Here is a 22,381-nt window from a genome sequence, read left to right on the forward strand (position 1 = left end):
GTTCTTGGAACCCGTCAGGGATAAGAGAATTTGGTGTCAAGGAACAGAAGAATGTAGAAGACACCCAAATGATGCAGCACTGAGGTACGGAACAGTTCTCAAGGTGATAATTATGGACCAAAAAAAAACTGAAATTGACTAGAGGAGCAACTTTTAAAATAAGCCACATGTATTCACGGGTGCCAAGAGATTGCCCACAGCCACAGTCTTAGAGGAGCTGGCTGCAGTCAAAGATGATTATGTCCCATCGTGAAGAAAGCCTGGGGCTCTAGCTGAAAACAGTTCATCTGATCCCTAAATTATAAAAGAGGAATGGGTGAGTCTACAATTTACAAGCCTTCCAAGAAGAACCTACCTAAATGATCACAGACCCAAGTTGGAAACTCCTTGAAGGAAACAAAACACAGAGAATTTGTAGATCATAGTAAACTCAATCTAGCACAAAATGACATTTTTTTTTTTTTTAATCGGGAAGGAAGAGGAGAATCCTTCATTAGCACTGCCTCGCTGAGAAAAGACAGGACTTGAGTGCCGTGCCCCGCGGATGGGCACGGTCTGCCCGGAGACCTCGGCTGGGGAATGCATCTGGTGGTTATCAGGAATGGAGGAATGACTGTGTTTTCAAGCAATGTCTTTTAACTGATTTCACAAAATCTGAAAGTGCAAAGTGTTCCAGATCTGGAAGGAACCTTCAACATCATCTGGCCCAACCCTTTATTTTATAAACCAGATTTCCAGTCCCCATAGCGCCAGCCCTGGCTTTCTTGCCATCTCCCCTTCCTCCTACATCCTTTCTTCGGAACTCCCCCAGCACACCTGTCTGACCCAAAGCAGCTGGCTGCCTGGGTGTAGCGACCTGTTGGCTCTGAGCCCTGTCAGGTGACCCCAGGGGACCTGTGGGGCACAGAAACAACCATCGCTGGCCTGGAATGACACCCATTCTCTTCTGCTTGGACCCAAAGACCCCTGCCCTGACTAGAGGGACTTCTTTCCATTCCCTGCCAGGGCATTGAGTTTGAAGCCCTGATCTCTCCTGGGCTGTCAGCCTTAACCATCTCTCCTCTCACACGGACACCCCCAGATCAAAAACTGGCCAAAGATGTCAGAACACTGCTGCTGCGTGACTTGGGGCCCTCAGCAGCCTCATCTGCAAAATGGGCATAAAACCAATATACTGTCCAGGATAACTCAGGATTATAGTGAGCAAAATTTAGCATTTTAAACAACAGGAAGGTTAAAATTAATATGTGGTTGTTAATACAAATCTCAGTAAGAAAGCAAGCCATGATCAACGTGAGACTTGGGAGACGCACCTGCAGAGCAGTCCCCAGGACCACGGACAGGCCTAACAAGGGGCTCCGCCTAACACGGCTGCGGGCACACGTAGGCCCGCGCACGGGGACACACAGCTGCCTCTCTGCACAGACTGCGAGGGTCGCCCTGGATGTGGGGGCCCGTATCCCGATGCAGACCTCGCTGCGTTCATTCACGGTGCCCCCTCACTCCGTAAGATATGGATCTGAGGGCAGAGTGGGACTACCGATTTTGCTCCAGTCAATGGCGAACTGGTGAATTTCATTATTTCACCTCTGTCTTGAAGGGAGCCGTGGTAGCGGCCCGGGCTGCTCCCTGTGGGCTGAAGACACTGTGACAGGCATGGCTGAGCTCCTGAACAGTCCGTCGCCCTCCCTGGGGTGCCCCCAGCCGTATGCAGTGGGGAGCAAGGAGCAGCCCCGGCTGAGAGCAGTCCCGGACGTGGTCACCACGGTGCAGCCAGCCTCCCTGTAACCTTGGGTAGGTTTCACAGTTTGTGCCAATGGTTTGTAAAGCGATGTGACACGTCCCTTCCAAAGGCGCAAGAAGAAACAACTCATCCGTGAGCTTCCAGCACACATTTCCCGTGAGGCATGAAGGATTCCAGGAGCTGAGGGATGCCGAGGTCAACCACAGGCTAATAATACGAACCCGTCACCGGCGTCTGAAGAATGTTACAGATGACCGTCCGCAGCCATCTCTGTTGTTATGACCGGAATTACGCCCATCTCACTTCACAGTTGACCACGTGCTGCTGGACAGGGTCCAGCCCGGCTAGCCCCTGGTGTGCAGAGGCCGGGGAAGCCGAGCCAACAGCACTGGAGAGGGATGAGCTGCGAGTCACACCCTCCTCAATTGATGACATGTAGATGGAAACTCACACCCCACAAGAAGGGATGCGGCCCAAAGAAAACCCCAGTACCCGTCACACCCTTCCTCTCTGTGTCCCATCCTTTCCCCAACCCCTCACACCCAGTCCCATTATCGGAGCGGAGTCAGTATGGGATGGAATGAGGAGACTGGGTTAATGCGTAGGGAGGATCATGCTCACTGGATAAGAGCATCCGTCCAGACCTCTCCCGTTACGAGAAAATTTGTGAGAGGAAACAAGGAGTTTGTTTTAAGGCTAAAGGATTGGGATCCCAGGAATAAAGGAAATTCAAACAAACACATCTTTCCAGTGGCCCCTGTCCTTTCTACGTCCCTGCCCTGCCAGCTCCCACACTGTGGAGTTCCAAAAATGGTCTCTTGGTCATTGGAAGAAAACCATTTCTGTTGGCTCTATCAAGGGCAGCTATGAGATCTCTGAACAGGAAGCTCTTCATTCCATCCTGCTAAGATAATTGATCCAAAACAGACATCAGAAAATTCAAACTGCTGCTTTGGTTTCTACTATCATGTCCAAACAAAAAGCCATTGGCTCTCTCCAGCCCAGCATACCACCTCATACCTCCCGGCCACTCTCCAACACCCACCAGATGATTCCCAGCGAGCTACGGTCAGAAACGATGGTGCCGTGTAAGCACAGAAAGTCTCCACCAGTGATCTGCTGAGAGGTGCTGAGTGCTATTAGGAAGTTCCTTTTCAAACTGAATAGTTTATCCAGAGAAAGAGGCATATCCTTCCCTTTGAACGTGTGCACTACCAAGTTGAGTAAATCAGAAACACCTTCTCCCGAGACAGCACCCTAAGCTTAGAGCTGGTCTCTAGGAAGAATCTATATGGGTGACGATGATAATAATCGTGATGCTGAGTGGTCTGTTTCTCCACATATTTGTAACAACACCGGTCTCTACAACCTCTCTTCATAAGGCTTACAGATCTGCCAATTTCATTATTTGTCAGGATCTCTCCACCCGGCCTAAGAAGAAACCACTCTCGCACACAACAAAGGTGTGTCTTCCTTCGGAAACGGGAAGCCCACATAATAATAGTGATTTTTCCAGCTCATATTCCTGATCAGGAACATCATGAAGCCCCGTCTCCCTAGGGTAGAAGAAAAGCAGCGGAGCTGTCAAAGCCTGCACCTACACACCCCAAACTTCCCCAAAGCAGGGAGGCACCTGCCTGCATCCCTGAGTAAATAAAGGAGATGCCAAAGGCCACCTGTTGCGGGGTCACTCAGACTGTGAGATGTACCGGGGTGGTGACTCTCCCGGCAACACAAGACTCCGCTCCGTGCTGTTAGTGCCCTGCTCACCCTAACATCCCCGGCTGAGAACGTCCACAGGATAACAGACTGGAGGTGAGAGGATCCAAGTTCAAGGGCCCTGCCCCCTCAGCCTACCACACCGCGGAGATCCCTGTTTTAAACTAAGAGAAAAACTTCCTCGGATCTCCCGAAAGAAACTACCTTTTGTGGGTTCAGACCCAAAGGCAGCTGTGGATGCATACGAGAAGGTCTCTTCGTAGCTGCTTCGCCAGGAAACCCTCCTGAGTTTTTGTCTCCTCATCTGTAAAATGCGGATGAGGAGACCGGCCCGCCTGCCACCCTGGGCTGCTCCGAATGCCACAAGCTGGCCTGTGAGAAAGCCTGGCTTCTCCGTAGAGCCCAGGGCCCACCTGCAGGGGTACTGCCCAGGAATTCAGTTCAAAACCCCGAGGCTTTGTGAAACACTACAGTGGATTCTAAGTTAAGCATGCCCTAGCTTTTCCCCCAGCAAAGAGCTGTCACCTGGAGCGAGAGACGAGAGGCATGTACCAGATCTCTGTGTGGTGAAAAGCATAAGGAAAAAGAAGTAGGACACAGCTGGATGGCAGGATGAAAAAGGGATCGTTTTAAGCCTCAAATGTAAATACACGTATCTGTAAACATAATAATAAAGTCACATGTGTTTCATCTTAGGTATTCCATGTCGTACGTATATAAAAATACAACACACGTTACACGGGCATGTGTATAATCCCGTATGACAAAGTCTGCAAGGCACAGCCTATGTACCTCTGTACGTGTGGGTACCTGGGTACCTGGGTGTGAGGGTGTGTGGGTGCACATACAGCTGTAGAACGACTTCCACGGGCCAGCCCAGGACGCAGGAGTGGGAAGGAGCCTCAGAGGCAGAGGCAATAGTATAAGGACACGTCATAAGCCACCGCAGGAGAGCACAAGTCGTATCCAATGGTCAGTTTCCTCGGCTGAAATCTGGCAACAATCCAGATCTCTTCTCCTTCCCCCAGGCATGAGCCATGGGATTAGATCGAGGTCAGGGCTGGGAGGGGCGTGGGAGGAAGTTCTAAGCATTTCCTTAGCCCAGCCTCCATCCGTGGCTTGCTTTTCGTGGCTGGATAGGATGTGCTACGTGGCTAAGAGAGGACATATTCACTCAGTGGTCTAAGACACATCGGGACAGGCAGTCTGAAGGCCTCAGGAGACTGGAATCCCATGAGAAAAATGACAGGCAGCAAGCAGAGCAAAGTACTTACTACCATCCCGGGATTTATTTATATATATATATATATATGTATATGCATACATATATATATATATATATGTATATTAACCACTGGTCCACGAAACAGTCTATTAGCATCATTCCCTCCCCCACATAATAAGTGGTTCCCAGCTGTTCTGTGGTTGAGTGAGGACTCGCCCCTGAGCAAATCAGGCAGCAGAGCCCACGTTTGCAACCACTGCAGGTGGGAAGTGTTGTGAAGTATTGTCTTTGGCACATAATGAAGCAGAACGTGAATCCCTCCCGCAGTCCCTACGACCTGTCTGCGTGTTCATTCTGTCACTCCACAGCTTTTTAGCTAACGTGCACACACGTGTTCCGTCTTTCACCAAAACAGGACCATGATCTCCCGGAGAGCAAGACACAGAAGTGTATCCTTTGGATATTCCACAACACAGAGCATCGGGAAGCTTCTCGCTCCACAGTAAGTAGGTAAGAAACTAGGCTGAGAAGTAACGAACGGGCATTTAAGTATCAATTTTGCCTCTTATTGGGACGGTGGGCAAATCACGAACCTTCTTGAACTTTCTTTTCCTCATCTATAAAATAAATATAAGAGAAGCAACTCATAAGGCTTAGCGCAGTGCCTGGCAAAGAGTAAGCACTCAAAACATGCTTGCTATTCTTCTTAATCGTTCATTCTTCCTGATGGACACACGGTGAGTGACTGAGTACCCCCTTGATGGCTCAGCTCCTCCATCAGTGAGAGGTGGTTCCCCTGTCCCCAGATGGTGGTCCTCAGCAAGGCTGGTGTCAGAAACTCTAGCCAATGGAGCTGCAACAGATCTCGAAGGGAGAGAAGGTGCCCCTGGGGGGGAACTGGAAATGGGGGGGTGCATAGTAGAATGGAGAGGTGTACTGGCATTGGGTAGGCTGGGTGGCCAGGATATAATATATCTCCCAACACTCAGGACTGCCCACCCAAGGACGAACTTTCCGGCTCAAAATAACGATGGCGCTTCCATTGAGACACCAGAGCCCTGCTGGGAAAATATCTGTGGCTGAGGGACAGCCAGTAACATCAGTCCCGTGAACTGGTCAAAGAGGTGAGCGATCCCAATTCAGTTAGGAAATCAGTACCTCGTGAGAGTTTCAGGCGGTTCTGCACGGAGGGGAATCTTGCTGGCTAAGGCCAGCGTGTCCCGCAAGGCCTCACTGACTTCCCGCAGCTCGCCTGGGGACAGCCCGCACACCAGGGCGGGCAGGTCGCAGTCCTCCCATTGGAGAAGGAGCTCCTGCTCTTCTATGTCCCTTCTCAGCTGCTGGTCTTTTGCTTCCAGCATGGACATTCTTGCTTGGAGAGCTTCGATCTCTTTCTGCAGAGAACGGAGAAACCAGGTTACATAAAGGAACCCTCCTCGTAGCAGACCACTCTGCCGGTAATGAGCCCTTTCAGTGAGAGCCAGCCACGTGCACGAGCACCGTGAAGTTCCCTTCGGAGGCAGCAGATTTTTGGAGGTTTGCTGGAGTGGAAAAACCATGCCAGCTTTGTATTTCTGATGAGCTGGCATAAGGAAAAACATTCCCTCCCAAGTACTAAATAATAACTATGGGGGGTGAGCCAGGGATCTGACTTGGAAGAACCAAGCAAATACATAAATGACTTACTTCGTTTGCAGGCAGAAGACCTGGAACTTAGGGAGAAAACACCCCGTGCTTGGGGTACAAGCCAAGCAGGGAACGCAGGTCATGAGCCGACAAAGAAAAGCAAACAATCCTCGGTTGGTCTGTCCCCAAACGTGAAAATGCAGTGTGTAGAGAAAGACGAAAATCACAGTTTCCTAAATCTACAAGATCGAAAGAGCAATGGGATGCAGCAGACAGTGTCGTGCCATCTACAGCTCATAAAAAATATTAAATAAGTTCCATTTCCACTAATCCAGCAAACCAAAATCTGAAGAATCTATAGAGTATCATCCAGTCTTGAGGCCAGAGAATAAAACAAGCAGCAGGTTAGTGAACGCCCATTGTGTGCGCAGTGTTGGAGCAGATGATCATCTCATAGCATTCTGAATTTAAAATGAGACTCTCAATCCCCACACTCCTGAGTCCCGTGCATTGGTTTCTGGCTGACAAGAGCAGAGCTCAATCCCGGGTGTCTCCCCATCTCTTATCTATGGGCTCTCAAACCCAAGGTACAGATCACCACCAACTTCTACCTCCTGACCCTGCTTCCATAGGGGTTGGGGGATAGAGACTGAGGAGAGGGTGAAGATCCAGCCCTGAGACACTCCGAGAAGACAATAGGTCTCCCATCGGTCCAACATTACGATATCATTGGCACTATTTCCCCACCTCCACCTCTGCCCACACCCCATTCTCTCCTTTCTTTCTTTATAACTGTGGTAAATACACATACCACAAAATTCACCATCTTAACCATTCGTAAGGCCGGTTCCATGGCATTAAGCACACCCACCCTGCCACACAACCACCACCACCAACAACCGTCCAAGACCTCTCCGTCTTATAAACCAAACCTCTGTCCCCGTGAAACTTCAGCTCCTCATGGCCCCTCCTTCTGCCAAGCCCTGGCAACTGCCAGTCCACTTTCTGTCTCTAGGAGTCTCTAGGAACCTCATGTCAACGGAACCATAGTATTTGCCCTTCTGTGACTGGCTTATTTCACTCATCACGGCATCCTCAAGGTTCATCCACATTGCACCATGTGTCACAACTGCCTTCCTTCTTAAGTTGGTATAATACACCATTGTGTGAATGGACCACATTTGGTTCATCCATTCATCTACAGATGGGCACGTGGGTTGCTTCCACCTTTTGGCTTTTGTGAATAATGCTGTTTGGGACACCTCTCTCTGAGGGCTTGATCTCAGTTCCTGTAGGCGTATACCCAGAAGTGGAATTGCTTGATGGCGTGGTCATTCTATTTTTAATGTTGTGAAGACCCACCGTGCTTTTCTCTTCCACAGGGGCCCTATATCCTATTCTTAACACAGAAGTCAAAGTGAGTCTTTAAAATGTGGTCAGATCATGCTCCTTCACTGCTTAACATGGCTCCACAGCCCAGTCACAGAGAAGCCCGAGTGCTTACTAACGTGTGCAAGGCCCTCCAAGACCCCTCTTCTCCCTGACCTTCTCCTCTACTATTCTCCCCCACCCTGGCCTGCTGGATGCCCTCCAAATGCCTGAGGCACATCCCCACTGCAGGCCTTCACATGGCTCTTCCCTCGGCTTCCATCTCGCTGCACAAGGAGTTGATCCAAGCCTATGCCTTATGGCTCCTACCGCCCTACAACATAGGAAGGCGATAATTTAGGTATTAATTACGTTTGCCATTTCTCATCTAGCTCCCCATGCCCACCCCTACTAGAACATCAACTTCACAGAAATCCTCAGCCTTTTAAACAGTATCTGGCACAGGGGAGGCATTCAAATACCTGCTGAATAATGAAGAGCCACCTTCCCCCGGAGTTCTGCGGAGAACATCCCCCTCAAACACGAAAGATCCCAGGCTGCACTTACTTTCTGTCCACTCTGACATCATCGGGAATGATGCGGACCTTTAACTGGCAAATATCGTTCAAAACCAAAACCAGACTTCCCATTTTCAGCTACCCAAACTGATGTGGAGAACAAAAGCAAAAGAAATGTAGAAAAAATAATCCAATTTCCTTTGCAGCCCACTGACAAGTACTTGAGACAGGCAGGGTGACCTTCACCCAGGAACTCAACTTCGTCAGTGTGAATACTTTGCTGGAGGCAAAAGGCAACCTTAGTTTGACATTAGCCCAACTTCCAGGATCCTGCAAGTCTTTAACCCAGAAAAATCCCTGTGGAAACTTTCTTGATCTCTCTACCTACACTGCCCCCCAAGATATATGATAGCAATCATCTTTGAAACATATGGCCCGCTGATACACCTCTGAAGGGTCTCCTGACTAAGAGTTTAGTAGATAGTAGTAAATGACCTCTCAAGGTCCTGGAAACCTTGCTTCCCAGTTCCTTAGAGACTTACACTATCCCTAATCCCTCCAACTTGAAAGTACATAATCAGTCCCTCTTCAAACCCAGTGCACCTCCTCCTGCCCACAGGTCCTGTCCCTGTGCTTAAATAAAACCATCTTTTTGTATTGCAAACACCTCAAGAATTCTTTCTTAACCATTCACCCCCAAAAGCCATACATCACATCACAAACTTTTATGATGATACTCACTGAATATATAAAAGTTCGGTTTACTGGAGAATAGTTTCCAATTGTGATGACTTTTGCCTCCCTTTGCCACCTTGCTGTTGTGGGGACTTGGGTGGGCAAACTCAGATAATAAAATACTCTGCACAAGGAAGTAAGGATGGGAGGGCAGCCCAGCAATTCGTCCAAGCCCCACAAACCAGTCTAAATGCATTCCATTGTTTAGAATCTAAACCAAGATTTTCACTTGGGTGTTAAAGACCTATTCTCTTTCTGGAAATCACGATGCCTTCAACCGATGCTCCCTTGTTGTTCCCCATTCCTGCTCCCAAGCCTCCAGGCTCCAGCTGGTGTGGACCCAGCTTCAAAGATCCCTGCCTCTGGGGGAGGGGCCCCCCTCAACTTCCAGAGCACCTGATGGCCTCCTACCTTTAACTCGGTGCTGCACCTGGACTTCTAGCCCCTGACCGGTTCCCACCAACTTTCACCCGCTGCTCTGGGCCAACCTGGAGCTCTCAGGAGATGTCTACCAGTTTTTCCCAGACCCGCGAGCCTTGCCCAGTCCACACTTACAACTCTGCCCCTAACAACTGCTCCTTACACTTCAAGTCGATGCAATCTTCCATTAAGGTTTTTCACAGCACAGATTTCTTCCTGCCTTTCCAAAGAACCTCGTAAAAGGTCAAAATGATAAGAGGTGACAAATTGGCCTGGCAGACAAGGAAAGCATATTCGAAAGGTAATGAGGAATATCGAAAACAGGCACAAACAGCAACAAGCTTTCAACCCCTGTGTGTAATGAGATTCTTACAAGCCCTCCGGCCACCTCCACCCAGCTCCCCTTTTGTACTTCACGGGTGGACAGCCAAAGCTCTAATTGCTACACTCGAGTCGAGCAAAGACCCCTCCCCTGCTGCATTTGGCTTCCATGGGTAAGAAAAACGCTGGCCTATTTCCTGAAGGTTCTTCACCTGCTTACCTGCAACTGCTGCTTCTCCTGAAGAAGCCAGTCTCGTCTGGTGACGGACACACGCAGGCTGTCCTGAGCGCTGGGTTCCAACAGCTTCGGCTCCCCCCTGGGTGGGGCGTGGGGGTCCTCACTGCAGGCCCTTAAAGTAAAACGTGCATATGGGTACAGATGTGGAGAAACTGAAATCCTCAGAGCTACGAAAATGTTAAGAAAAGGGTGCCTGGGTGGCATGCGGAGTCCTGGGTTCGAGCCCCAGGTCGAGCTCCCTGCTCAGCAGGAACTCTGCTTCTCCCTCTGCCTCTCCCCCTCCCCACCCCACTCCTGCTTGGCTCTCTCTCTCTCTCTCCTAAATAAAGAAATAAAATCTTTTTTAAAAAATGTTAAGAGAAAGAAATTTCACAAAATGGCCACCAGGCTGTTCTCATCCTCAGGCAGGCCGCACGGATGAGGTCCCTAACTCATGTTTCTATTTTAATTAAGATCTGTTGGGGCTTTCGCCTTTCCGCAGAGCCCGACTGCTGTTTTTAGGCCTGCGCTGTCCAGCCCCGTGGCCCGTAGCCACATGTGCTCTAGATGTGCTGAAAGTGCAAGATACACACCAGATTTTAAAGACTTCGTATGAAAACAAAGAGCATAAAATATCTCAGTATTTTTTATGTCCGTTACATGTTGGAATGACAATATTTTCGATGTATTGGGTTGCATTAAGCAGACTTGTAAAATTAATTTCACCTGTTTCTTCTTCCTTCTATTTAGTGCGGCTACTGGATAATTTGAAATCACGTCTGTGGTTTGCACTGTATTTTACTGGACAGCGCTGCCTTGGTCATCCAGACACAACCAAATGCCAGAGGCTGATCTTGGCTGTAGAGATTAAAAAGAGGTCATGACTGATTCACAGATACTTGGGTCACAGCTTCTCAGAAAGCGTTTGCTAAAAGACTGTCAAAACCCACTGAAGATCTGGCTGTGTCTTATTCTTGCAGGAGTCGGCACGTTTGGCCAAAACAATGCTGGGGAAATGCAGCCCAGGCTCGAGGCTTTGCAGGGGTCTTGTAGACATTTACCCTTAAAGGATGGCAAATTTGTCCTTAAAGATGGGCACAGAGGTTAGCTACAAAAATACCACAGGTTTTTTTAGTAGCCCCAAACTGAAAACACACAATCGTGGTCCCAAATGAGGACCAGAGCTGTAAACCATGGCACAGCCACACAGAGGAAGGCTATGCAGCCACTAAAATCAGGTCACCAAAGATGTAGCCACTGATCTCTATTGTTATTCTCCATTGCTAAGTGATCTCTATTGCTATTTTTTCAACCAGCTATGACAATAATAAGTATACTCTGAAACAACTATTGTTAAAAAAAAATGTGTATAAAAAATTTCGATGGATCAAAATGTTACCAGCTCTTCCCTCTGGGTGGTAGAAGTACTTCTTTCGGTGAATCTCTGATTTTCTAAGTCTTCTTAGTGAGCATATATTATTTCTAATATTATAATGGAAATGCTTTCTGCCACCTACACTAGGTAGCTATACTATTCACTTAAATAATTTCACATAGCCGAACTACTGTAGCCCTTGGATAAAACAGGCATGTCTGCGTTTGAAACAAATCACGTATCATATGTTACTGATCCACGGCACAGCAGGTGTCTGTAGCTTCTGGCCTGTCCCCTCCCCCACCACCGGGATTTCCTCGCAGACAGCTGGAACTGGGCTGCCGCGTGCACGGACGTCCGGGCTCATCAGACCGGAGCGTGAAGCTGCATGTTCTTATTTGTACATTCACACAGGGTCTCACTCCCTCCACGTTTCTCAGAAAAGAAAATGGGCAACTCATTTTTTTAATTTCCATTTATGAGTGGAATTGTACAGTATTTGTCTTTCTCAGTCTATTTCACTTAGCATAATGCCCTCCATGTCCATCTACTGTCCCAAATGGCACAATGCCATTCTTTTTTACGGCTGCCTAATATTCCCGTGTGTGTGTGTGTGTGTGTGTGTGTGTGTGTGTGCGCGCGCGCGCACTCAGGCATACCACATTTTCTTATCCATTTGTCTATTTATGGACACTTAGGTTGCTTGGCTATTGTAAATAATGCCGCAATAAACACGGGGGTACATATATCTTTCTGAGTTAGTATTCTCATTTTCTCTGGGTAAACACCCAGTGAATGAATAAACCAAAAGCAGCATAGGACTTATAAATACAAAAAATGAACAGATAATCTCCAGAGGAGAGGGGTGGGGTGTTGGGCAAAATGGACAAAGGAGAGAAGGAGGAACAGGCCCCCGGTTATGGAATAAGTAAGTCACAGAATAAAAAAACGCAGCATAAACAACTCGGTCGAGGATATCGTACCAGCCACCTGACAGGACAGATGGGAACTACACTGCGGTGAACACAGCCTAATGTACAAACTTGTCAAATCACAGAGTTGTACACCTGAAAGTCACATAACGTTGTGTGTCTGCTATATTCAGGATTCTGGAAGAAGGAAGGAAGGAAGGAAGGGAGGGAGGGAGGGAGGACGGGAGGACGGGAGGAAATGAGTAACTGATCTTAACATGTGTTTGTGCTCTGTTCATCTCCTTTCACTTGTACCCCATTTCGTTGATTCATTTAGAAAAAGAAAACACTATTACGCCCACCTACGATGCGCCGTCGATGGTGCCCACTGCTAGGGACCCAGCAGTAAACAAGGCTCGGTTCCTGTGCAGAGCAGGGTGGAGCCAGATACACCACAAGGAAAATACAAGGCAAAGGACAAACGCTCAACCCGAGGCCCAAAGCAATTACCAGAGTCCCAAGGTAGGAGTGAGTCTCCCACTTCCTAAATCTTAACGTGGCATTTACAACCGAGTGAGCCAACCAAGCACGGCAGGGAAGCGGCCCTACTAGTTTTAGAAACAACGGTAGAAACTATGTCCCCTCAGTTCTTCTTAGCTGGAAAGCAGCCCCTACAGAAAAGGGAAGCTCGCTTGTGTTCCTGGGCCTGACACAGATTCGGATTCTCTGAATAATCTCAAAAACCACTTACTTATTGTAACAGACCATGCAATTTAGACATTTATTCTAAGACCTGTGACTCTCTGATTCGTGTGCGTAACGGCAAACCCCAGTAGGAGTTGTAATAAAAATGCTTAAACTGATGATAATAAACTAGGATGAATGGAGAATTTTCTGTGCACCAGACTCGCTTCTCATGGCAGACCTAAGAGGCCCATTTTATTATGACAGTTTTGTCACTGAGGAAGCAGTGGCCGGGAGATTCAGGGACTTGCTCTCGGTCACCCAGAGAACCAGCAGCACAGCTGAGACGTCAGAGATGTGTCCCGCTGATCCTCCCTTCCCCGCCCTTTCCTGGACACCCTACGCCATTTGGGCTCTCAGCAAGATTATAAACTTCTGTTTCCTCCTGGCTTCCAGTTCCGTGCCTCCCACAGCCACGGATTAAAGCCCCTTGCTCCCTATGGAGCAGAGCCATCGGGGAATGACAACTGGTCAGCGCAGGGAGGGAGGTGACCGTGGTTTGGGCCCCAGCCCTGCCTTTCTCTAGCTACGTGTCCTTGGACTTAATAATGCTCTCTGAACTTACCTTCCTCGTTTTTAAAATGAGGAAGGATGCTGGTGCCTTTCCGGTGTGGCTGATGGGGGTGGGGGGTCATTACCAGTTTATTTGACAAATGAGCACGGCGCACCTATTGTGTTGCCCCCCCACCCAGTATGAGGGACCATCTGACCTCCAGGGGCTCGCTGTTTGTCACCCCTCGTGTGTCCAAGTTTGCATCAGGAACGTTAGCTCTGTGTGCATGTCCAGTAGACATGACGTCCTACCCAGGGTAATGATGACTAAAGAGGAAATGTCTCTGGGGATGTTCACACGTATCAGAAGAGGAAGTGTCTGGAACAAAACCAGCATCGGCTATGGCCGTCGGTCGGAAGGGAATGTCCTTCCCCCTCTGGGCTTCAGAGCCTCGGCCTGTCACACAGACACTCTCTCCAGACTGAGAGCCTTGGGAAGGGAGAGACTGAACTCTGCACTGAGTAGGGGCTTAGCCCATATTTGTTGAATGATTAAATGAGTCCGTGGCCTAGAAAATCCGGAAGTCGTTTAAATTCAGCTTTCTGTTGCATTGGATCATTTCTTTACACTAATTTATTTCCCCATTTGCTTTGCTTATGCAAATATTAAGAGTTTCCTGAATTTCCTAAATAGATACCATCTGGGTCGGGTTGGGAGTCATTGAAGGAAATCAACATAGAATTGGAAATTAGCTACAGAGGAGCTACAGGTGGGGAACTGGGAATTCTCCATATTATTGTTAATCACATTCATTACTTAATCCATAAGAAAAGCCCTAGTGATTAACCAAAACTCTTCTCTCCATCTCGTACACTGTGACTCGGGGTATAGAAAGCCACCCACAGATGGCTGAGTGGTGGCCCCAGGACACACCGCGGCTGAGTAATGACGCAGGGGACAGGTTTCCGTTGCTCAGTCCTCTGAGTCATGCTCCCTCTTCCTTCTGCCATGCTGTTTGCTGTTCCCTTTATATTTAATAATTCCTGGTGTGTAATCCCTAATGTCAGTACAAATTAGCATTGCTGCTATAAACTAATCAGTATGTAAAATGAGCAAATCCCTCAGGGGCCAGAATTAAAAACATGAGGGTTGGAATGTTAGAACAGCCCTGGGTGCCCACGGGGACTTGCAACCTCGAACACACTGCCCTCCGCCTCCAGGTCTCATGCAGGACCCCGTCTGGGGCTGCACAATACTGGAAATACCCCGGCCTTTCTATTTTTGTCTTTTCCCCCAACCACAGAAAGAGGGAAGAATCTGTAAAATGGGATCCTATAGCACTGAAAGCAGCAAGAACACTCCTCATCCCAAGGACCCCACACACCATGGGACTTTTGTGAGCACACAGTTTAGTACTACTGGGAAAAGAAGGAAACGCCCTCTGGGCATCGACGTTTCCAGAGCCAAGTGGTTAATGAGTGTGTGCCTAGATGAACCCACAGGGCCGCCTCCTCCCTAGCAACACCCGGGTCCCCAGGGCCCTCCAGCGCCCTCCTCCCGCTCTGAGAGGGGCCTGAAGAAGCACGTGGAGTGAGAACACGACAGGGCCGAGGAGATGCCAGACAGTGCCCCCTCTTCGGGAAGGTGGTGAGAAAGAAGTGGTTTGGGCCCAGCACAGAATTGCTGAAGTGTGGCTTAAGTCTAGAAATAGCTCCCTCATCCAACAAAGTGTCATACGTGATCAAGGCCACCATGGTAGGACAAGTACTGTAAAAATGCCGGGCATAATGCAGATGACTTCACAGTTCTGCCTTTGTGCCTGTCTGGGATGTGGGTCAGAAGAGTAAGGGGCCTGGAGGGGAGGTCAAGTTCCCTAGGAAACGAAGCAGGATTGTTTTATAGAGTCTTAAGCCACTCAGAGAAATAACTGCCCCACAAGAGGGGCACGTGAATATTTCCTTGGGTTTTAATGTCAGTTATAAACATTTATATTTCTATATACATGAACACGTATACATTTACTTGGGTTATAATGTCAGTTATAAGCAGTGATGCCTGGCACAACCAGCTTCAGGACAGACTTCAGTGAAATTTGAGCCAAGAGGATGGCATGGGGGACCTTTCTGTGGAAGAGGTCACTCACAGTCCACTAATTCTAGAACAACCTCTGAGGAGTCCTCTATGGCCCACCCCACCAGCTTTTCTCTTCTGTTCCCATCTTGAGGTGAGCACAAGGGATCAGCTGTGTGTCTCCTGGGAGGGCGGCACATGCCATCCTACTAACACCTGGCTCCTGACCTTGAGCCTGGATTCAGGTTCAGAAACATGCCCTGCTGTGCTTTGGTGACAACGACCATCGTTACAGCCTACCACAACGTAGGCACCTCGAGTTCTACCTCCGGTTAAAATGGGTTAAACGGTCACTTTCTTGTCTTATGCAGTGTCTCTCCATGCCAGGCGGTGAACGTAGAGCTGGGTGTCTCTGAATTCCATGGTGGGAGGGTCCCGACATGACAACTAAACGACAATAAAGAATCACGGGGTTCAAAGGGAACAGAGGAAGAGCTGGCCGGAGGAAAAATGACTCAGTCCAGAAGCATCACCAACTGCTCCCACCTGAAAGGAAGTAAGTGAGCAGGAAATATTTGGACAGGCAAGCCGCAGCTCTGCCTTGATAAGCCCCATGGAAAACGATTGTCTATCTCTGTTTTTAAACATTGTTGTATTTTGTCTACTTGTGTTTTATCATTGGGCAAAAGTCTTTGATAAAGGACATTTTGCGCACACACACCCCTCCGCCCCGCATACACACATTTTAAGGTGTAAGTATGACCAATTTTAAGGTGCATATTGGTGAAGGTCCAATGGGAAAATACATAGGATCGGGGTGCCTGGATGGCTCAGTGGGTTAAGCCGCTGCCTTCGGCTGAGATCATGATCTCAGGGTCCTCGGATCGAGTCCCGCATCGGGCTCTCTGCTCAGCGGGGAGCCTGCCTCCCCCCTCTCTCTCTGCCTGCTGCTCTACCTACTTGTGATCTCCCTCTCTGTCAAATAAATAAATAAAATCTTAAAAAAAAGAAAAGAAAAGAAAAGAAAATACATAGGATATATAGTCAGAGAAATGCAAGCTATTAATGAGAAAATGATCAGTCGTCTGTGTGGTAGTCAGCCAAACCTCTCTCTTAGGAGAAAGACAAAAATAACTCTTTTATTTTAATACAAAGTCTGAGACAAGGATCTGAGTTTGGGCTGTTTTCTGGAGAAGTGACCCAAGAAACTACGAGTGAGGGAGTGAGAAGCAGGAAAGGTCAATAAAGGGCACATTATTGCCCCACAGGGGCAACTGGGGCTTAAGCCTGCCAGGAACCATCTGGAAAAAAACAGGTGGAACATACCTCAGAACTGCCCCCTAGAGGCTGGGTAGGCTGGCACATTCATCCTCCAACTCCCACCCCAGGGCTTGACCGTGGCCTTCAGGGCCATTACCCACCTCTGGTTCTCGCAAGCTTCGGAGAAAGCCCCGTGGTACATACACCTGTTGGGTGCCTGAGGTGGACAGAAATGTCCATGGCTGGCGCGGAAATCGAGGAGAGGCCAAGGGACTGGGACACGGGGAATGAAGTATCTGTTGCAACAGACTTTCGGATGGACGAGGAGGCCCTCAGCAGGGACAAAGAAGCTGGAGAGCCATGACAAGGCAGAGAGGGTCTGCAAAGGGGTGGCCTGAGCGCCCACCATTCAGTGTGACAGAGATAGGTGAACTTCCCACGAATCAGGCAGTTATCTTCCCAAAAGTGTGCCCATGGTGCAAGAGGGCCTACAGAAAGAGGCGGAGTGAGATCTGAAAAGGGGTGGTTGCATTTCACATCGGGATCTGGGCAGTGTGGAGGGCCTGGGCTGTCGTCTGGAGAACACATACATGAGTGCCATAGACAACGGGCACGCCAGAGCCCATGCACACGGTAGCGACAACCAACAAGACAAAGGTTACAGACACTGGACAGGGAGAGATCGGAAACGGATCTATAATGGAAGTTTCAAATTGGACCGGGCTGGACGAACATCAGTAACTAAAAATGACCCAGACTTGCGTCTTATCCACCCAAGATAGCATTAAACACTGGGAAGATGTATTCAACAGAGCACAAGAGAGGCTGGAGAAAAGTAGAACCACGGTGTGTTTGCACCTCCACAGATGAGAGACACCCCCATGAACCAGTTGTCTTCCTGATCCTGAATCAGTATCTTCTCTATGCTGAGCGGCCCCACGGGACCCACAGCCGAGGCAGGGCACCACGCCACGTGAGGGCTGGTGCCCACCGTTAGAAAAGCCCGCTTAGCCCAGGAAGGTAGCAGCTGAGACTCTCTGGGCTGCAGGAGGGACCCGGGAAACTCAGTGTGACTCACGGTGGCCTTCTACACAAGACTCCCAGAGCCATGCCCGATCTTAGCCGAGAAACGATGAGACTCAGAGAATTACAAGATGGTTTTTAAAAAAGTTGAACGGCACAGATTATTAAGAATAAAATGACAGTAAATACTAAAAATGAAGTATCGTACCTGATTGTACTTGGGTATTTACATTTCCTTAAATCTTACTCTAAACCACTTTCTTAACCTGAGATCCAAAGACCCCCCCCAAAAAGTGGAGGGATGAGCCTCAGAAGACTGAGTCTGTTGAAACCGCGTGCAAGCCTTCACGTGGTCACACACAGTGGTTATAGGGATCCCCAGGAGGTACTCATTTGTATTATTCATTAGTACTGGAAATTTCCCATGTCAATACAACTATTTCACTTCTGTAGGAAAAGTATCATTCTTTGGAACGTATCCCTGTTTCCTCCTTGACTCAGAGAGAGCCTCCGGCCCGTGAGAAACTTTTTTTTTTTTTTTTTTGGTCTGGCTCCAGGCCATGTGAGCTTTAGCCCCGACCCGTGGCCCCCTGGTGGCCTCTGTGAGAACTGCAGCCACAGCCCTCGGTTTGGGGGGAACCCATGAGTCCAGGTGACCCCACTGATGACAGGCTAGATGGGCAGCTGGCACACTGAAAGGCAACTTTCTGAAGATTATTATGAACTACATAATTCTGTTCGTATCCATTAGAAAAGTTTAAGAAGTTGATTTTGAGTCACTATTGTCTAATTGCATCAATAATAGGACAGGTATTTTGGCAAAGAAAAGCCACAATTATACATAAATCACTGAAGTTTGGAAAATAGTGATCTCATTCAAACCCCTCATTTTCCGATGAGAAGAATAAAGTGTGGAGAAGTTAGGAAACTATACCAGGTCCTACATAGCTGGTTAGTAGAGAAATCCGACCAGAACTCAGGCCTCCCGACCTGTAATCCGAGGTTCTATCAAGAAGAACTGTAGAAGTCCTTGCCGGGGGCGTCAGAAAAAAGGCTGAAGGAGCATTTTCTCTAGGGAAACTGAGCCACATTAGAGTGCAGGCTCGCTCTCTCTCTCTCTCAATAGATATCACATATACCTTCCACATACGACCATATTCATTCATTCAGTGAATATGGGATCAGCCACTGTTCTAGTCTCCAGGAATAAAAGGGTAAATACAAACATAGTCTTGTCCTTGAGCTCACCGTCTGAAGAGCAGACTGATAGTCCAGGACACAGACTGATTTATTGGAGACCAAGACAGGGGTGAGGTAATTGAAGGTGCTCCAGTCATTCAAGGGAGGAGATGGCGTGATTTCAGGACAAGGTTTCACAAGGACGGCAGCTGAGCTGAGTCTCGAAGAATGAGCAAGAGGCGGTCACAGTGGGCCATGTACAATCACAGAATTCAGACACATTACAGCACACAGGTGACTTCTAACACTTCAGTGTGTGGGGACTGCAGGGGTTGGTGATGGCTGCTCAGATTCTGGGCTACTGAGAAGCAGGGCAGGAGCTGGACTGGAAAAGCTTTGAACGTCACGCTAAGTAATCAGCACGGATCTCATCTGGAAGATGCTGAGAGCCATTGGACATGCACAATTATTACCATCTGTGGTGCTGAGGAGGGTGAGAGACAATGGTACTGGAATCAGGAGCACCAGCAAGGGGACCATTGCAGTAACCCAGATGAGAAAATCTGAGGAGCCCCTGGTGGCTCTGTCAGCTGAGCACCCAACTCTTGATTTCAGCTCAACTCATGATCCCACGTTTGCGAGATCAAGCCCCACGTTGGGCTCCAGGCTGAGCACAGAGACTGCCTAAGGTTCTCTCTCTCCCTCTCCCCCGCCCCCAACACTCGTAACTGTGCCACACTCTCTCTTTCTAGAAAGAAAGAAACAAACAAACTCTGAGTGTCATGAGTGAGCAAAGTGAGTGGGAATGAGATAAGGTCAGACAGTAGGATCAACAACGAAGTTAGAAGTAAGGCAAAAGGAGGCGTCATGTATGTCTCAGAGTTCCCGCCTGAGGAACTTGGTCAGTGACATAAGTCACGGAGATCGGAGATATATTAGAAGGGGCTGACTGGGGAGAAGGACAGTAAATCTTAAAAATAGTTTAAAGATAAATTTAATAAAGGCAAGGAGAAAAAGACAGTACATTTTTAGGATAAAATAAAGATAAGGAAACAGTAAACTCGGCCAAAGTTAGGGAGATGTTCATTAAAACCCAAACAGTAGGTTGGAACCCTGGATAGGGATCAGGGCTAAGGACAGAAACGTGAAGGAAATTAGAATGTTAATAGAACCTGAAGCATGAGAGTATTTCATGTCACTATATAAAGTGAGAGACAGGACGGGCTAGAACAGAAGACAGAGGAACATGCATATCAAGGAGATGGGGAGAGGAAAAGGAGCTCACAAGAGGTTGCGAAGAACGGCCAGCAAGATAGCAAGAAGACCAGGAAAGGATGAGTCATGAAAGGACAGGGGAGAGAGAGTCTTAGGAGAGAATGTGATTGATTAAAAATTCCAGACCATGCAGTGATACAGAGCAGAGTAAGAATTGAAAAACGCCCTCTAAATCCAACAGAAAATCACTGCTGATTGCAACAGTGATAGAGATGGAAATCAGAGGACAGATGAAATTCAGGTCAGAAATCAGATCATAGAGGTCTGATCCCATTCACCCCAAAAGTGGACAAGAACTAAAAAGTACAGCACGCAGGTAACCCCTTGGGGAAAATGACAAGGGGATAACAGTTAACAAGGGAAGCCGACAGCTTATATTGGCTTAATAAATGGTTAATAAAGGAATATACTTTTATTTAAAATTGAACTCTATGAAGCTAGATAGAAGGAATGTCAGATGGTGTAACCTAAGTGACAATGGGTGATACTGTGTTCACTGCGTTCCGTGAGAAACTCAGCCAAGATCATAACTAAAGCATCGCTCTCCATTCAAATCACATGTAGGCTAAAGAGACAGTCATTGAAAAGCCTTTGCCAGCTCTGACTCAGGCAGCTCAGCAAGCGAGTTCCAAGCCGGGACTCGCGCCAGACCACCAGCCCTGTGTCCGGGCTCGGCACCCACCTGCTGGGGGTTCTGCATGAGCCCCTTAACCTCTCCTGGACCGAGTACAAATATAAATACAGATGACAATGATTGTGACCTCCATGTAGATTATATATATATATGTATATATATATATGTATATATATATATGGTACTTCTACCTCCTAGAATTGTCTTGAGGATTAAATCAGTTCCTTCCTGTCCACTGTAGGAAGAATAGGTAAGCAAAATGTGGTCCCTCCTCACAATGAAACAGTACTCAGCCTTCTGATGGAAGAAAATTCTGACCCATGGCATAATGTGGATGGAACTTGGGGACATTATGGTTAGTGAAATAAGGACAAATATTGTGTGGTTCCATTAAATGAGATCCCGAGAAGAGTCAAAATCAAAGGGACAGAATGTAGAATGGTGGTGGCTCAGGGCTGGGGACAGGATGGCGAATGGGGAGCACATGTTTAGTAAGGACAGAATGTCAGTTTGGGAAGATGACGAGAGTTCTAAAGATGGATTGTGGTGATAGCGGCACAACGCTATTGTGTCTCCAACCTGTACACTTAAAAATGGTTGAAATGGCAAATTATATGTTACATATACTTTATCACAATAAAAATGAAAAAAAAAGTAGTTAGTTTCTAAAGCCCTTGGTAACAATTATGCGAACGTTGTTAAATAAATAGAAACACATTTATTGTGTTTTAAATAATTAAAACACCTTTATTTATTTTGTAACACAGTACATTGGCAGATGTTAACCATGACCCAAGATGGGAGTGAAGCACCCCAAAGAACAGGAAAAAGAAAGAATTCAGTAGAAAGTCAAGTTGGGAAGGACTCCACGTGAGAAATGGAGAGGAAATGAGGATACCTCAATGCCGGATGAAAAAATGAATAGAAACAGAGAGGTGCAATCCACCTGCCCTTTAAGAAGCCCAGAAGAAGTTCACTCAACAAATATTTCTGAGGAAGCACCTGCCAGGGGCCTGGCACGCAGCTATGAGCTACCAGCAAACTGCAGGGCGAGAATATGCGAAAACAATTGGCATCGCTGTTAAGACAGGCTGTAAGGGAGCACCAAGGTAGACTGAAGGAATGATGCTGTGCACACTTAACAGGAATAAGCCAGACAATCGATCTTGCGATTTTCGGGATTCAGAAGAAGTTGGAAATAAAATGTAATTGCTGTGGCCGTGTTTACACCTAAGCAGAAGCGTTCTCTTGCAAGCTTTTACCCGGAAGAGAGGCAACAAGCAGGTGGATGAGAGCAGGGTCCCCAGACTTTCCAGACGTGCCAGTGCCTGGGACCCACCCCCAGAGAGCCTGATCTGATCAGTGTGGGTGGAAGCTGGACACTTAAAACCTCTCCAGGTGACTCAAACAAGCAGCCAGGATTGACAGCCACTGCATCAGAGAGCACGGTCGTGCCCTGCAAACCAGCAGTCCCCGGGGACCCCTGTGTAGCAGAAACAGCCAACATTGATCAGAAGCAGGAAG

The 22,381-nt window shown here is 48.0% G+C and overlaps 1 protein-coding gene across 1 annotated transcript in view; it reads right to left on the reverse strand.

The window, feature by feature from the left end:
* The window catches only part of DISC1 (DISC1 scaffold protein), a 300,758-nt gene that overhangs the window by 226,824 nt on the left and 51,553 nt on the right, over nt 1–22,381 (reverse strand). Inside the window, exons 5-6 of the mRNA XM_032841136.1 lie at nt 9,897–10,026; nt 5,847–6,082 (exon numbers count right to left, since the gene is read on the reverse strand). Of these exons, the coding sequence (XP_032697027.1) occupies nt 5,847–6,082; nt 9,897–10,026 (366 nt within the window). The remainder of the gene's footprint in view (nt 1–5,846; nt 6,083–9,896; nt 10,027–22,381) is intronic.

Source organism: Lontra canadensis, unplaced genomic scaffold (assembly GCF_010015895.1).
Source record: "Lontra canadensis isolate GAN:19392208 unplaced genomic scaffold, GSC_riverotter_1.0 scaffold120, whole genome shotgun sequence".
NCBI classification, from domain to species: Eukaryota; Metazoa; Chordata; class Mammalia; order Carnivora; family Mustelidae; genus Lontra; species Lontra canadensis.